This window comes from Tyto alba, unplaced genomic scaffold (assembly GCF_018691265.1).
Source record: "Tyto alba isolate M040663 unplaced genomic scaffold, T.alba_DEE_v4.0 Super-Scaffold_21, whole genome shotgun sequence".
Classification (NCBI taxonomy): Eukaryota; Metazoa; Chordata; class Aves; order Strigiformes; family Tytonidae; genus Tyto; species Tyto alba.
The window spans coordinates 6235822-6253462 of NW_024881295.1; the positions used below are offsets into that span (position 1 = coordinate 6235822).

At 38.6% G+C, this 17641-nt stretch overlaps 1 protein-coding gene across 5 annotated transcripts in view; it reads left to right on the forward strand.

The window, feature by feature from the left end:
* The window catches only part of WNT7B (Wnt family member 7B), a 97093-nt gene that overhangs the window by 55093 nt on the left and 24359 nt on the right, over positions 1-17641 (forward strand). For all 5 annotated transcript variants that reach the window (XM_032986428.2, XM_032986429.2, XM_032986427.2 and 2 more), the window contains exon 2: positions 472-698. In XM_032986428.2, coding sequence (XP_032842319.1) covers positions 472-698 — 227 coding nt within the window. The remainder of the gene's footprint in view (positions 1-471; positions 699-17641) is intronic.

A 17641-nucleotide genomic window follows, 5' to 3' on the forward strand; every position in this document is an offset into this window, starting at 1 on the left:
TTGGTAGCGTCAAGTCATTCTCTAAATTGTGCTTAACAGTTTCAAATGAGGGATAGATGAACTGGCTGCACTAACTAAAACACTGAGCCTGAATCTATCTACACAGGCCATTCAAAGCAGACATGAGTTCCAGAGATTTGTGGACAATCAATTATCACTATTAAATAGGTCCTGCTTTTCACATCTCATCAGTTGATGGTTCTGTGTAGGACTGGAAGCAAAAGTGGCAAAAGTGGCAAAATTGAATTTCTTTGTTGTTTCTGGCACAATTCAGCTCAGGAATTATTGCAATATTTCCAACCTCTTTTGTCAGACCAGAGAGGTTGGGATAAGTTGGCACAGTTATAGGAAGCCAACTTCCAACCCTTGGTCTTTTGCCCAGCACCTTGCCTGCCACGTGGCAGCACATGGCAAAAGAAATTCATGGCCTCAATTTGTTTATAATGTGTCTTTCTGATTTTTATTCTTCAGAGCTTTGTCATCCGTGGTGGCTTTAGGAGCTAATATCATCTGCAACAAAATCCCAGGCCTGGCCCCTCGGCAACGAGCAATCTGCCAGAGCCGCCCTGATGCCATCATTGTGATCGGGGAAGGGGCACAGATGGGAATCAATGAGTGCCAGTACCAGTTTCGGTATGGGAGGTGGAACTGCTCTGCGCTGGGAGAGAAAACAGTCTTTGGACAAGAGCTTCGAGTAGGTAAGGGTGTCTCTAATACAGTCCTGAAGTGATACGTTTGGTCTGGTTTTCTTTTAGCTTTCTCACTGAGGTCCTGCAAAGGTTTATAACCCTCTGGTATTTGTCTACTGGAGTTCAACAGTGATGTTCCCAGAACAACTGTGATCTGTATGTTTTCACTCATTGAAAAGTAACTGACAAGAGACACAAAATCTCTAGTGATCTCTAGATGAAGTCATTCATATTTGTTTAACTTCATACCTAGCAATGACCTAAATGCCTGCACAGGCATCCAAGGACAGTGTCATTACACCCCATGAAAAAATATTTCCAACTGTCATCCTGTTACAGTTTGCCATGATAACTGTGGTGCGTATTATGGCAAATCAAAAGGGAACTAAAATCAGCTCCAAAAAAATCCCTCTGCAGATTTTTCACAAGCTTAAGTAATGAGAGAGTCCCAATTAACTGAAGGAAGTATGGTGCATACGACACTGGCCTTTGAACAGGTTTCCTGCCTCAAATCATTTGCAGTATTTTCTTTATAGTATGATAGCAAACACTAAAATGGATACGTATCACTGCCATATATGGCAAATGATTTGAGGCAGGAAACCTATTCAAAGAAAATAATACAGGACCTTGGCCTGATAAGCTGTTAGCTGGTAGAAGTTAAATTGATCACTTTCCATTTACCCTATGTCTGATATTATTTCATAGGGGAGATTATGCATTTCTTTTCCAGCACTAAGATCATAATTTTCCTCGTCACCCAGCCTAAGGATCTTTAGCCTATTCCTGACCTTTCCTCTCTCCCCCACATGCTGTCCATTTATCATCCCCCATACTGTCTGCTGTTCTGTGTTGGGATAACATTTTGTGTTGTGTGGCTCTCACAAGGGCACTCAGAGTGATACCACCCAGTTTTTCAGTGGGGTTGTGTCCTGTCCTTCTTGTGTCTGATTCTTCTTTGGGTGCCACCTCTTTCTTTAATTCAGTGGTTTGTATGAGTTTTGTGCCTCCAACACAACTGGATGTGCTCAGACAGAAGATCTCGTTAAAACTGTGTGAAAAAAAGGCATAACATTTCATCCCATCTGTGCAAAGAGGAAACAATATATATGGTGCTTTGGTTGTTACTGGAGATCAAGGCTTTTTTTGTTTTGTTTTGTTTTTTGTTTTGTTTTGTTTTGTTTTTTTTTTGTTTTTTTTTTTTTTTTTTTTCCCAACACCCTTGTGAAATAAATGCCAGAAGCTGAGGTACGCTTAAGTCAATGATGAAACTCGAATATTTTTTCAAAAAACATGCAAATCTGAGAGTCTGGCTGAGGACTGGGCTTTTTAAGGACACAGTAGCCCAGCTGTGAAATGTTATAATTGAATAAATCCATTGGCATAACAGGAACTGATTTACACCCACAAAGAATCTGTCATGTTCTGTGAGCATTACTCCACACCAAATCATGGAAGTGAAGAGGGCTAAAACTAATGATAAAAAGACCCAATAAACTGAATCAACGGCAAAAGCCTGAACTTCTGAACTTCAGAAAAAAGTTTGCTAGAATTTGGCTTCGATGATGAAAATGTGGTAGTGAGGAATTTGCTTATCAGTGTCTCTTCCCACGTTTGTCCTATGATATTTCTAATTCTGTTTAGGTAATACTTCTTGCCTAACTTTTGTTTCTTAAAAACAGTGTACACGGAAGGCATTAAACATTCTCAAGACACTATATACAGGAAATAACCTAACATTTGACTTTTACCTTCAACTTTAAATGAACCAGAAAAACATTTAGTCACCTGTCTTGACTATTAGAAGCACAGGGCTGGTCCTCCTTGGTTGGTCTTGTGCTTGTTTGTGTGAAGCTGATGTCCAAAATAATGTTGCTGCCAGAAAATATACAGCCGCCAATTATGTCATTGTTGTACTTCCTCATGCTATGTTGTCTTGATCTGCCAAAGCTTGCAGGCATACTCTGACCCTTAGACAAATATGTCCTCTTAACTTCTGTGAGATCACTTATGTCCTTGAAGAGGCACACTCTGGATGGTTGTACCAGAGTCAGTGTCATCACTAAGCTTCCTGGTGAAAAGTCTTTCACCACTTCTGCTTGCCTCTTCAGGCTGAGAATCTTGTGACATCTCACCAGCCCTGTCCTTGCACTCATGAGTAATAATTCTTTTCACCAGAGAGACTCCTTTCATCCTCAAAAATCTTGTAAGTGAGCACAGTCTAAATGGGTAAAGAGGACTACAAATTGTGACTGTGCTTTCATTCTGCACATTTCTATAAAAAATAAGAGCTACAAGGAAAAAAAAATGTTTAGCATCAGGATGCACCAGGTATCAGGTTGGTCAGACTATACCAAGTTTGAAAAAAACAGGGTTTTCTTGAGCCACTCTTCAGGCCACATTTGCCAGAATGATCACCAGATTCTTGACCTCTTCACCGAACCTGGGTGGTTTCTTGCAACTCTGAAATGACTGATGTGGAATTTGGTGGGTTCTTTTATGGCTTAACCCAAACACAGACGAGACTTGGCAGTTGCAGCTGAGTTCTGCTTTGACATTTGTTGGGTGTGAAACCACACAAACTCTAACGGATGGAGAAGGTTTACATGACCCCTGCCAGCTGAGCCAGATGAGTTCCATGCAGGTCTATAAAGGATCCCATAATCCACATGTCTTTATTTGGTTTATTAGTGGAGTAGCACCCAGAGATGATGTGGTCAATATCTAGGAAAAGGACAGGGTTTAGGAAGTGGTGTTATTGCGCTAGTGAGGGGGAGGAAAAAGTAAAAAAAAAGGACAAAGCTTATAAAACCCAAACCGCTTAAAGGTACAAAATACTTGTAAGCATAAATATTCACATGTGTAACAAAACTCATCCGTGTCTAGCACATACAAAAACACTAAACCAGACATTTGGTTCTGCCTGAACAGATCGAAGAAAGGATTAAGACTCAAAAACACAGGCATGTTTTTCACTTGACCCCAAAGGAAAGCTCATCTAGCTTCTTTCCAGAACTGCTTAGGGAGATGAACAATCAAGGCAAGTTATTCAGATCATAGGGTGGAGAGGGCAAGTAAGCTATGATAGTATGATATTAATTGCTCTCTATCTGTATGGAAAAGAGAGGACATTTTAGCCACTGGGCCAAGGTTCTACCACTAGCATTGACAAGTGTAGATTTATGGTTATTCTAATTTGTACCCTGATGCAACACTTCCCCTTCAAAATTCAAAGCAAGCCCCCAGATTCCCCCAACATGAGGTTTCTCCAAGTGTTATGCATCTGTTCCCAACACCACCAGTTGGGTGCCATTATGATCCAACTATGCATGTGTTCCAGACACAACCAAGCAGCAGCCAGAAGGCATGACACAGGAGCAATTGTCCATCCTTGTGATTTCTGGGGATCCTATTGTGCCAGTGGAACTCCCAGTAAGTCAGCTAAGCTGGATCGGTGCTGAGCTATTTTTTCAAAGAGGTACTTCAGTGAATGAGAGTTGTACCACCTATATAATACATGGGAGTCTGTATCAAAACCAATTGAAATACTTCAGAGGACAGCGTAACAACTGTAGAAATTATGTTAGGAATGGAGCATTTGTGTTGGTGTGAAAGATTTATAGCAGCCACAGATAAAAAGTGACGGAGAGATCCAAATTAGTAGCATGAACAAAGGATGTATCATGGGATGAATTAGTCAAGCATTGTGTATATCTTTTTTTGGTATATTTATAGCTGGGAAATTTTCCATAGTCATGCCATCCCCAAAGAAAAGTAACTGCTACACTCACTTTGCTCATCCTGACCCTGTACATGTGTTTGTCACCTTGCTGCACTCATCCCTAGTTTTCCTGCCAGAGTCTCACACAAAGTCATCTTTTACACTCTCCACTCATTCCTCTTGCTGTATGCCTCTTTAACAAATTACCTCTTTAATAAATGGATTCACAAATTAACTGGTTAATGATATATCAATTGTTATTATTTATAACCTTTGATGAAAGATAATTGTCCTAAATTTTTGAAGGCAAGGACCCTGATCTGGAAGAGTATAGCCTCTGGTCCTATCAGGTTATTGACGGAAAAGAGCTCCAGCGCTAAGGACTGATCTCTATTCCCCCAAATGATGGCTGAAGCCATCTATCATGTAGGTACTTCTAAAAGTCACAGATCATTAGTAACAGTTGAAAGCAAGTAGGTCCAAGCAAAAAGTAAGCAGTACAGCCGCTGAAGTATGAAGTCAGACTCAATAACAGAAGTGAAACCTACTGTTGTTCTTTGAAAGAGGATTATTCTGGCTAATTATCTGTGCATTGACCATTTCTGCTGGAATTCTCCAGATTGAAGTGTTTATAAACAGACTGCTATTGTCAGTGCTAAATTCAGGGCAAAAATTAGGTGTTTTGAAGCACATAGGTGTCAAGATATCCAAAGTAATCTGTAGATGTTTCTTTTGTCAGACTCATGATGAGGAAATCGATCATGATTAGCATTCATTTGGCTGTATCATTGATACAATGATTTGGCAAGTCATTGAACTGGACACCTAACAGGGAAGAATCAACAAATGGGCAAAAACCAAGGGAGTTCTGAAGTTTTAAAGAAAATTATCTGACCTTTTGTATTGATCTGTAGATTTCTGGCATGTTGCAAGGATGTGTCTGAAATGAGGTAAAAACCCTGTTTACTGTGGGAGGTTTAGGACAACAACATAATCTTAAGAAACGTCCTGTTGCCACACATTCTCTCAACTTTTGTTCCACTCTCCAGTCATAAAGGAGGAAGGATGGGAGACAAACTATGCTTTTAAAGACTAACAAAATCTGTGCATGGATTTTATTAACTCACAGGTGAATAAGGCTTTACAAGTTATTTTGAGAAACACAGAAAATAAAGTTGAATGTCATGGTTATATACACATGCACATATAAACTGCTTAAGAAGACAGCATAATTTCAAACAGAAGATTAAGAAAGGGAGGAGAACATCTTCTGGAGGGAAGATACTAATAAAAAAAAGTAATTCTTTTTGTATTTGCACTGGAAACAGGTAACTGAGTCCATGTTGGATCCCAGTGTTTTAGCTGCAAGCCTGAAAGAACATGGGAAAGGGGCATGAAAGATATGTAAGTGATGGTGTCATGGAGCAATGGTTGGCATCTTATCATACATGCTGAGGGGCTGTCAGTCAGTAAATTATTCTTGGTTCAGGCCATATATAGGCTTAATTAAATTTGGATTCAGACTCACATATGAATCCAGTCATTTTTATTCTGGGCTATGATGGTGGTTTAACCGAGATGCCAAATGTTCATAAAAACCTCCTACCAAAAATGGGAGGAGTAGAGAGGCTCATTATTTTCCAAAAATGGAAATTTGTATCCAAGCAGATACATTAATCTAGCACAGTAGTGTCTAGTATGGTATGAGTTGGCCAACTTGGAAAGCTTGACTTTCAGTACAAGCAGAAAACTTGCAATACATGAAGACAGGCGGCATTCTTAGGAATGCTTTACAACCATACTTGTGCTTTAATGCTATCAGCAAATCAATAAAGGGAACCATAAATGAATCCAGATAGTTTGCCTAAAGTAAGTACATTTCTATCTCACTTTTTGCTTTTTCTTTCCTCCTGCCATTTCTTTCTCTGTCACTTTCTGCTCTGGTTTTCCATTTTTTAAAATCAATTTATGTTGTTAGTTATATATTTATTAATGCTTAGTAATATTCATATATCAGGTTGACTGTATGTTTATTATTCTAACATCTGTGTATTTATTATGGGAAAATCTATCTTTACGGACTTGCATTATATCCAATAAAAACAATATGGGGGAAAGAAAGGACTCATACAGCTGGAAACAATTTGAAGGGGGAAAATGAGTTGGAATTAGATTATTTTAAATGTGATACAGAGCAGGGTACACACTTTGCTGACGGAAAGGGAGCAATCATCTTTGTCATAACAGTAGGTGCTATGATTGGTTTAGGCATTTGTCAGTTATTGTGAACCTCAATTGCACAGTGGCTTTTGGACCTAATGTGGAAAAATTTCTGGTTTTTTGTTGTTGTCATATAGCATGATCCCAGACAACAATGTCCTTTGAGAGTTCAATCAACTGTTCAGAAGGAAGCTTGTTTTCAGTAATTTGAACTGGATGTCTGCGTTGGTGCTATGGTATGGTAAAAAACATTTCAGTGTGAGAAGTGGCTTTTCAGGAGATGGCATTAGTTTTCAACACCTAGTGCAGCAGGCTGCCTGGGATGCCAGGAGAGAGGTGCACAGGATACATTCAATCAGCTGAAATCTGTACTAGGACTGTGTGTGACTTCCAGAAAACCATGTAGGACCAATACAAACTGGATGTTTATTACTCATATGGCTACCTTGGAGTGATTGCTGTTGTCCATTTCACAAATCGTCATGTGGAGCCATTTCATTTGCAAGTGTGATTTAGTTAAACTAATAGATGCTATAAATACCATAAGCAATATAGAATTATAGCTATAAATACTATTGGCAAAATAAAATTAACAAATGTAATGAGCTGTGGCTTATGCAAGGGTAGTTTTTAATAGAAGCACAGAAGTATATAATAAGATGTATAATTATTGGTTATTTAGAGAGAGTTTTCTCATAATCAGGCTGAATTAAAAAAAACACAAGACGACATGCATAGTGAACCACCACCTGTATCAGCTGGGTAACAGACAGGCAGACAGGCAGGAAGAAGCAACTGGTAAAGAGGGAAAAAAATACCAAAACCGAGGACATCCTCAATGTGCTCATTTTGCAGGAAAGATTTATCACACTGCAAATACTCATTACAAAGCCTTCTCTTAAAATGTCTCAAACAGCGCATTTCTTTTTACAACTGACATGTTGTTGCTGGAAGGAGAAACAAAAATATCCTTAACCTTAAGGATATTCAGTATATTTTTTCTAGCTTATTAGATATATATTATTTCAGAAGGATTTCAGTTATGTCAGTGACTATCCCTCAAGCTGTCTTACAAAGGTAGAAAGGCCATGCTGGAATGAAGCTGGGCTATTCCACCTAAAGATGCCCACACTTCTATTAGTTACCCTACAGGGAGTAAGGACTATAAGGCATGCGAGCTGCCTTATGAGGACAGGTTTTTTCAGTGCAATTCATCTTGATGGAAATCTAAACAGTGGCAAAAAGCTGTGATAATCTAATAGTTACAGGGTAATGTAAGTGAGAGGGCTGTTTTAGTTTCCATTATCACCTTTGGAGGAAATTAAGGAATTGATTCAAATAGCTTATACTTTCTGACTGTAGAAGGGTGGATAAGCTTTTTACTCTCACAAATAGCAGAACAAGACAGTAACCCAAACCAGAATAAGAAAATAAACCTCCCAGCTGGCAGTAGCTGAGATTGGGAAGGATTGGTAAAAAAGTTATGAAACAACTACTGTGCTAAGAATTTATATTATTTACTGAGGAGACAGCCTATTGTGAGAGTAGTAGATTCAGACTGTTCTTCATTTTAGTAGGTTTCTGTCACTTGGAGGTTTTTAGAAAATTAAAAATATCTTTCTATTCTAAGGAAGTACTGTTGTGTTAAAGAAACATCCTATTTTGAGAAGACGGAGGACTCTCAGTTTAGTGAATCAATTTGAAAATTTGTGGGTGATAATTTCTCTGTGCTTAAAAAAATGTCTTAGATGCCAGAGCCTCATAATGATCTGATGAGGCTTTAGTAATGTTTTCAAAACACACTGTAAATCATAGATGAAAGAATAAACATGAATGGACAGTACCATTTGTAAATTAAGAGCTGACTAATAAATTCTGTTTGACTTCACTAGAAAAAATGTCATTTTTGTTACATTAATTCTATCATCTCTGTCTCTTTTTCTTTGTCTCCCTATAAAAGAAATGTCTAGCATATATAATACGCAGCATGCAATAATTTCCAACCATAAATATACAAATTTTTATATTTCCCAGTTCTCTACTCCCTAGTCTTTTTACAAGGTACTACTGTTTAGTTCAAGTGTAGCTTAACTGTGTTTTCTTTTCCCTCAAGGGTCATGAGTTTGAAGAAAAGTATAAGTTCTCTAAAATTAAAATGTTTTTGTTGCCATTTAAATATTTACCTCTTTGGCAGCAGGCTTGCTTTAAAAGGCAGGCATCCTTATTCTAAACATAGCACTAATATGTTAATACAATTATTTCATGAACTCTGCATGGCTTGCAGCTGGATGAGAAATGGTAGATGTTGAATGAAATCCGGTATTTCCATCCCGAGGGAAGTGCTAACTTTTAAAACTTCTGTTTCATTCCATTTTTACTTATAAAAATGAAGATTTTATTGGAACAGATGTTTTTCTGTTGACATTTTCAAACTAAAATACACTGATGTGCCTGGCTATAAACAACTCTATGTTCGTTTGTTACAGCACTTAATTTCAAATTAGTTAAGTGCACTGATGTAAATTGATGCAGGGAACTGTAACTGGGGAGACTCAAGTACCTCTATCTCATGAGCTCTCCTCTTGCATGCTTCTGTATGTATTCTAAACTATATGGTTCCATAACACACCTCAGAGCTTAGTAAGAGACATCATGTAGCACGACACACTGTCTTACTGTGACCTTAAACCTCTGGTCTCTCAAAAAACAATGGACTGACATGGGGATTCAGTTTAACACTTTGTTTCAATGGTTCAAAACTAAATGGACCTGTTTTCTATTAAATGGAGTAGCTCCATTTAAGTGTCAGTATAGAAAAAAAATTTTCTTGGAGAGGGGTGAGTACTTAAGGGTTTTGGCATTCTGCAATCACCCTAATACATATGTAATTAGCTGTAGTGGAAAAGAGTACTGTTATCTATAATGTGGCCTTACAAGCAGAGTCTGTAACAACCTGTAACTCTAATCATGTCCTGCTCAACACTGGCCAGAACAAAAATCCTCCTTTTCTCTTCGTTTTAACCTTGTCTTTAGCTACTCAGGATAAAATTTTCCATGTTACTTTTTTGGCCTGCCTTGGGATGAATGAGTCAGAGGTCCCGTGGAAAAGTTAGTATGCAAATTCTAGGCTGTTATTTAATTGAATACTGTACCAAATTTTGGATACAACATGGATAACTTTGTGTAGCAGCATTAAGTTTGGCATTTCCTTACTTCCGAGTGCCTCACTTGGAACATTAATGTTCCTTTCAATTTTTTTTTCATGTCACTGTAATAAAATTGCTGGCTACAAGTGATCCATAGCATGCTGACTCAACTAGTTACTTCCAGTGTCCCAGTCCCATTGGTCAATGACTTACAACGTAATGCATTCTTAAAACAGGAAGGCAAATAAATAATATTTAAAGTTAAATAAAGTGGTGCTGGGCTTAATCCAAAATGACAGGGGCCAAATTCTGGTCCTATTTCTGTCAGTAGAAATTTTGCCACTGCTTTCACCAGAGCCAGGATTTTACAGCTATTAAAAAGGCTCCTGGCTTTTGGGCATGAGCAGAAGTTCAAAGTGAGGCTGAATTTCATAGTAGGAACTCAGTAAAACCTAATTAGTTAAATGGAAATCAACTATGCAACATTTGATTTTTTAAGTGCAGAGTGACTTTGCAAGCAGGCAGGTGCTGCCAAATCTTGCCACTGCAAAGAAAGTTCTTCATGTAAGATGACAGGTAGTGTGGCACAACAGCTAACCTGCTGGTATGAGATCCTGTAATAACTTGGGGTTCTAATGACTTTGGAAATTCCTTGAGCTTTACTACTGCGGTTAACTATGTTGTCAAACTCTCTTCCCTAGAATTACAGATGATAGGTTTGGTCATCTAGTTCAACCTCTACATCAAGCAGGACAGGCTAAACATAACATTAGACTTCAGAGTTACATGTGTAGCAGCATCCCTCCCTTTCCTCCTCTGTTCTTTGGGATACATTCTGTTTGGTCAACCATCTGTTGCTAAATTGAAAAGCTTGAAATGCACAGAGAGGCATTTACAAACATGACAAAAAAACACAGCAGTTGTTGATCTGTACATTTTGGTTTGCAAACAAATGTTTTAGCATTCAGGCTTAGATCACCAATCCATGCAGTTTGCTGTCTTGCCTCCAGTCATGAGCAATTTCTTTTTCTAGTGAAGTGGCTGGCATATGACAAAATACTACATCTGACAAATACCTTATTTTCAAATTGACAATATTTCCTCCTTGAATATCATGCATGACTTTTTAACATTGGATTAAATTACCCATGACTGTAGTTTATTTCTTACTGACATATTGTATGCCCATAACTGTGAAGTATAATATTATTGTTACTGTTACAAGAGTCAAATTAAAATGAAAGAAATAAAACAAGTAAGAAAGAGGACTATATCATCTATTATTTGGAGGCTTCAAAAAATGAATCTAGCATGGCAGTGCTAAGGTAGCTGTTCTCTCAGAATTCAAACTGGCCAACAACTTTAGTTGTGCTCTGTTTACGCAGTATGTGCTTAACTTTAAACTGGTTTAAGTCCTATTAAAGAGGGTTTGAAAGAGTTTCATTTTAAATACATGCATGAGGGGTTTGCAGAATACAGAAGCCATAATGACAGCCAGCATGCAAGACTGAGCTGATGGCGGGTCCCTCAGCTAGTAAAAACTGTTGCACCTATCCAGTTTTGATCAGGTTTGACTTTAGGATTGAAGTGGATCTAGGAGACAGCTTTTAGCCACAATCTGTTGTATCTATAATGCTACCTTCACTGCAGAGCTTCGATCTGCAATTTCTGGGATTGTGAAAGAAAGATGATTCCTAAGACTTAATCAATGTCAGTGGTCTTGGATTGCTGAGGAGTATTTAAGTAGTCTACTCTCACCACAGAAAGGCTGCTGGTGCACTTGGAGAAGACACCTTTATCTCTAGATAGAAACTCAACAGACATGGGCTGAATTGCTGTAGACTGGAAAGCTCTATTCAAATTGCTAAAATGAAAAAACCTTGCTCATGGATTATGATTTATTTTTACCTGTTCATTCATTTCTTCATGACAAGGTGGAAACTTGTTTTCTGTCTGATTCAACCTCCATCCATCCTGTTCAGAAGAGGTGTCCATGCAAAGTCTCATCTGACGCGGTCAGTGAAACCTTGCAGTTTCTGAGGGGAGTGACACAAGAGGTAGCAGTCGTTTCCGTCTCTTTTGCTGAACTAAAGGGCTTCAGACAACAAAGGCAGAAAAATGGGGAGTCCCTTCCTCTCTTCTTTTCTTTGGCCTAGTTTCATACCACATAGCTCCAGGCATTTGCATGAGATGTCTAAGATAGGAACCTAGTCAGCTTGTATTCCTTGTATGGTCAAAGAAGAGAGAGAAGCACTTCCAGAGGGTGATTTGGATCTTAATTTGACTGCATGACTGTCTGGAAGTCCCTGTTGACTATCCTGGGAGCTCAGACTCCCTAATTAGGTATCAAGCTTGTTAATATCTAATTTTCATTTGTCTATGAAATTTTTCCATCTCTCCATGTATGTTTCTCAGGGGAGCATATGGCCTTCTCATAAAGTCACACCTGCTTGCCCCACATAGCAGACATGGAATCTTGATCTTCATTTAAAGTCCTCATTATTCTTGGTACTCATTCATCAGTAGTACTTGCAAAAGTTGTCTTAGCTGAGGACTTTCAGAGAGATACTGGCAAAAAAAAAAAAAAAAAGCTTCAACCACAGGCATAACCACCACTGCTATTTGGAAATTTAAGAACAAGTGGGAGTCCAAAATTACCACCAGATGGTGCACCTATTTAGCAAGTGACAGAGACATGTTCCACAAGAAAGGGTAGCCACAGCCTCCAGCAACCCATCAAGTTGCTTCCCCTGCTGTTTATTCTCAGCTGTGATATAAATTGAATGTGTCTGAAACATGGACCCGCCGGTCATACTATTCTGTTACATTTAATATGGAGTATGTTTTCAATCTCCATGATGGAAACCTTTCAACTGCCTGGCTAGGGACATGAGGAAGTGGGAAAGAGTGTAGCAGATATATGAATGCATGTAAAGGGAGAAGGAAAGAAAAAGAGGTGGGCCAGGAGCAGGAAAAATTAGTAATGGCGAATGGCAATGAGCAGGCTCCAAAATCAGAAATGATCAGCATGGAGCAGCTGTGCATTGCTGTTTCATTAAGTTGGGCTAGTTCTGGCTATTAATGGTAGGTAACTGGGATAAGGTTAAGGTCAGGGCATCTCTGAAGGATAGTCTTGATGTGTAAGTCAGTATTTTGTAAAACTGCCAATGCCAGTATCCCAAGAGAAAACACATGGGATATTTTATTAACGGCATAGCAAAGGTGGTGAACTTTCCTAAATGGTTAAGTGTTTTTTATTCTCTAACTGCTTCTCATTCCTAAGCACTTGTGGTACTCCATACTCAGAGAAAGAATAGCACAAGTTGATAACCATATATTTGCTGCCATATTTCTTGCATTGTCACAAGACTATGTGGTTCTTTCAACTAGATTTGCTGTGTAGGACATGTAGGACTATCATATGTATGACGCAAGTAGGTCTCTCTTCCCATTCTACTCTTTGCCTTAAAGAAAATTCTAAAGCAATATCTAAGTTCCTGTCAGTCCTCTTTCATGAACATTACAAAATTGACACGGAAATAAATATCATGAGTCTCTCATTCATTTGCATAGGTGTGCCTTTTACTGCTTTCTATTGTTTTGGTATGTTTTAAAGGATGTCATAAATACAATTTATTATTTTGCTAGAGAATGATGAATTAGAAATGTTGTTCTGTTAATTACAAGTTGACCAGTAAAGAAAAGTCCGAACTGAAAATTTCCTCTGAGCAAAAAGTGAAAACATTTGAATATTCTTTAACTGAGAAGTACTCATTCAAAATGGATAAAATAATTTTCATTCTCTTTGTCCAAGCTGAGAGGAAGGCGTCACCTCAAGAAGCTCAATACAATTCCCTTCCTATAATTTTTCACATACCCTGTGGCTCCTAGTTCAATGTGAGAACTATCATTTTATGGTTAAAGCATGGACCGGGAGATAATGGACTTGGACTCTGTTCCCAGCTGTGCCGTATACTTTTCTTGTGACCTTGGGCAAGTCACTTCATACTTTGCTGTCTGGAGACTAAAGATGACTAATTTCAGTGGGGAATTGAAAAGCTTAATTAATGTGGACTAACATCCATTTAAACATTTGTGAAGTACTCTGGGATCCTCAAACAAAAATGGTTACTGTTAAAGTCTTCTTATCCAAACAGGAAGCAAAGGACAGAAATGCCATGGAGGGATTTGGTCTTTTAGAAAGTGAGTCCAGGCCTGAAAAAAGACCATACTGAAAAATCGCAGTAGAATAGGCCTGGTAAATTTATTAGCTTAGTTTGCATAAGAAGGAAGTTTGGAAACTTTAGGCAGTTGTCCAAAAAGAGCCTAAAAATTTCACAAAGAGAAAACACACGCTCAGTACTTACATGTAACATAAAAGAGAGAGAATAAAGCCCACAGGGAGAGTAACTGCCAGTTACTTACTGTACACTTGCTGTATGCGTGCTGTGATTCTTCAAGTAAATCTTCCTGTCTGAGACCCTCTTTTTCTATCTACTGGTGCACAGTGACACCCTGACACCAGTGATAAATAAGGCTTGAACACTTTTTCCCTCCTTCCCTTTCTTTTTCTCCCTGCTTTCTCCCATTTTCTTTTACTTCATCAGTTCAGTAATGCTGAAACCAAGTTCCCTTCCCTCTTGTTTGCTTTTCCCTTGTCCATTGATCAACCATGTTGCTTTATTACAGACACTGTAGTATTAACTACAGACTAAACAGAAGCTCTTAGCAGGAGAGTTAGCTGGGATTTTCCTGCCCTCTTACACAACTGGAGTTTCTGCAGCACCACTTTCTTGTTTGTTTTCAGGGATTAGTGGCAATATTACACATACTGCTGACATAATGAGGCATGAGCTTTGCTTAAAGGCAGCAAGACACTGATTTTTAAAAGACCCTGGACTACTGTGCTACTAGAGATGGGAATGGAAAGATTGAAAGGGGCAGACTACCTTCAAATCAAAGTGACAGTAAAGTTGCTGATATGTTTTTGCACAGCGTGAAGTATTTCTGTGAATTCTGTGTCCTGCTCAAAGTTAAAGTCAAAGTATCTGCATGGAATATCTCATATAGCAGCATGCATGTGCTGTCAGTTTGTGTTAGCCAGAGGAACATGACATCATGTGATAGACAAAAACACTACTTGGTACCATTATAGCCTAATCCAAGACTTTTCACGTGAAACATTTGTTTTGTTTTGGTTTTAAGACATTTGCCTTTCTAACTGCTCTGATTTAATTAGAGCTCAACCTGAACCACAAACGATAGATTTGAACTTTCCCAGAGTTCAGTGGTGTTCAGATCTGGCTTTTGGTTTGGCCCATCACAAAGACAGGGGTCAGCTTCAAAGTTCAGATCTGGAAACGGGCTGCTAAAAAGTGGGGGGCTGAAAAGATTATTTAATAGGTCCCATATCTCATTTTAATGGTGGACTTGCACTAGAGACACTTGCTAGACTCTTTCAAAAGTACTTTTACATAAGAAATATCTTGAAGACTGGTGTTAATACCAATCTATCTATTTTGATACTTTTGTCCCTCCTTTCCTGGTCACAAAGGTCGGCTCATGGTCTGAAGCTGGAGAACCTTAAAAACCTACAGATTTTGTTTCTCATCTTTGTTTAAAACTCATCCTTCAGTTCTAGGGTATTGCACTTAAAAACAATGGAAGCTTTTTGTGGGCTAGAAATTTGATCTTTTTATCCTTGTAACATTTAGGTTTTTCAGTGGAAAGGGCAGTTAACTCACAGAGACAGCATCCGCTCACTTGTCAAACTCTTGCAGGTGTGGATCTGCATTTTAAGGTGAGCTTGCTCAGTACCTGGCAAAACACAAGCTTAACACAACACAAATAATAAATAACAATGACTAGTCCATTAGATAAGACAACCTGACTGGTAGGGTTAGCTGGGCAGGTTCAGATTAAACACTGATTCAGTAGCTTCCATGAGTACTGAGAAGATTCATATAATTCTTCCTTGTTTATGTGAATCTTGTCAATCTGCAAGTCCTCTCAGGACCAGAAACTTCAGAGCTGAAAAAAAAAAGACTTTGCTCTTGTGATGCTTCCAGACTCATTTTGCAAACCAGAGAGGTTTGGAGCAGAATCTAAACTTTGTGTATTTATCCAAAACCCTCTGAGCTCTTTACTCTCTTAAATCTCTTTCATATGTGTGATTTGTGCCATGTCTTGTTCACTGGGGTTACAGACTTGACTACCAGGCAAAGACCCTTTAAACACCAAGAAGCATAGACGTGATTACTTGAACCTAGCTCTCCTCCCAGGAAGATTGTCATGCAGTCAAATGTATCAGAAATGTGAATGCAGCCACACAAGCAGAGTAAGAGCATTTGGAAAATATTTAAACAAGTTCGAAAGCAACTTTCAACCCAGACCTTTCACCAGAACTTTCTCATTTGCTTTCCGCAAAATCTGAGCTCTGACAGTGGATGCCAGTGACTTATGGGGTTACTGCCCAGCTGTTTGCCTTACGCCTGGAAGATGTGATCTCTTCAGTGGAATTAGCAGAGCAGAATGTAGGCTCATACTGACAATCTGCAAACTGAGGCTCTCTGCTGCAACCGCCAAGGATGGGCTGATTTGAGCTGGACTGTAAGCAAAAGCCAATGAGGCATGGTCCTTCTGCTACCATGGGAGATATCAAGGGAGTGGTAACATCCTAAACAGCCACATCAAGACTCACCGCGTCTCACCTGTCAAAACCTACCTTGCCAAGAATGCGCCAGAGAAACACATTAAAGCCCACACACCTAAAGGATGAGTGGTGAGTCATGAGTGATAGTGCTCATGTTACAGATTTTCTTGTGAAATTTGACATATTGAGTTGGTCCTCTAAGGTGTCCTGCCAGGCATCAGGAACCATGCCAGGAATTTATGTCAGCAATAAATTTGTAGGACAACCTTAATGAACAATATGCATAATTATCCACCAGGAGACAATCCAACAGCAATTCCCAGCAAATGCAATGAGAACCTCTCTGCTATATCCCTGTGTAGAATTTTACAGAAAAAGACAATATTCTGGTACATTATTTGATACAAATTATTTTTCCTTTTTTTGTCAAGCATGGAAAACAGTCTTTTGTCTATGTCTATACAGTTTTGAAGAATATCTTAAGGCCACCTTGAAGAACAGAGTCACTGGACAAGATGAAGCATAACAATTTCTGTGCCTGGAAAGTGCTATCCCAGGCATGCAGGAGCTGTTTTTCCATGTCCAGTAGTCTAAAATGCTCTGCAGAGCCCCCAGCCTGGCTGTCACTGTTTGTGAGGTTGGGCAGTACTTCTTCCACATTCACTGCTATTACCACAAAAGGGTGCGTTGATCAAGGTATTTCTAGATGTCATTATTTCATGGTTATTTGACGTAATACTCCTCTTGTATTGCTGTTGCAGTGAAAGCTATGGTGTGACGGATATTTATGCTGTTTTATGTTATTTCTCTGGATTTAGATTGGAAATCTGACAAATAATTTAAATAATTATTTATTTATTAGATCTTGTCTAGACCAAGTAGATGCCTAGTATGTATGATTCAGTTTAAAAGATACTACTGCTCTTCACAGACCTTATTTTATCAATGTCTGACTAAGTAGAATTAGTACTTTATTTTATATACAATAATCTTAATTCTGTACTTGACATAATCAAGTTAAATGATACTCTGAAACAAACTAGAAAAATACGCTAGAAGAAGTTATATTATGTTCAGTAGAATATCCTAATCAGTGAAACCAACAAAATCATCTTCTGGCTTTTAATGTAACGAAATCTTTTTTTCCCCAGCCAGAATATAAAACAGGATAGTGGACTGATAGTGGAATATTTTAAGGGTGGGATCTCCTTTT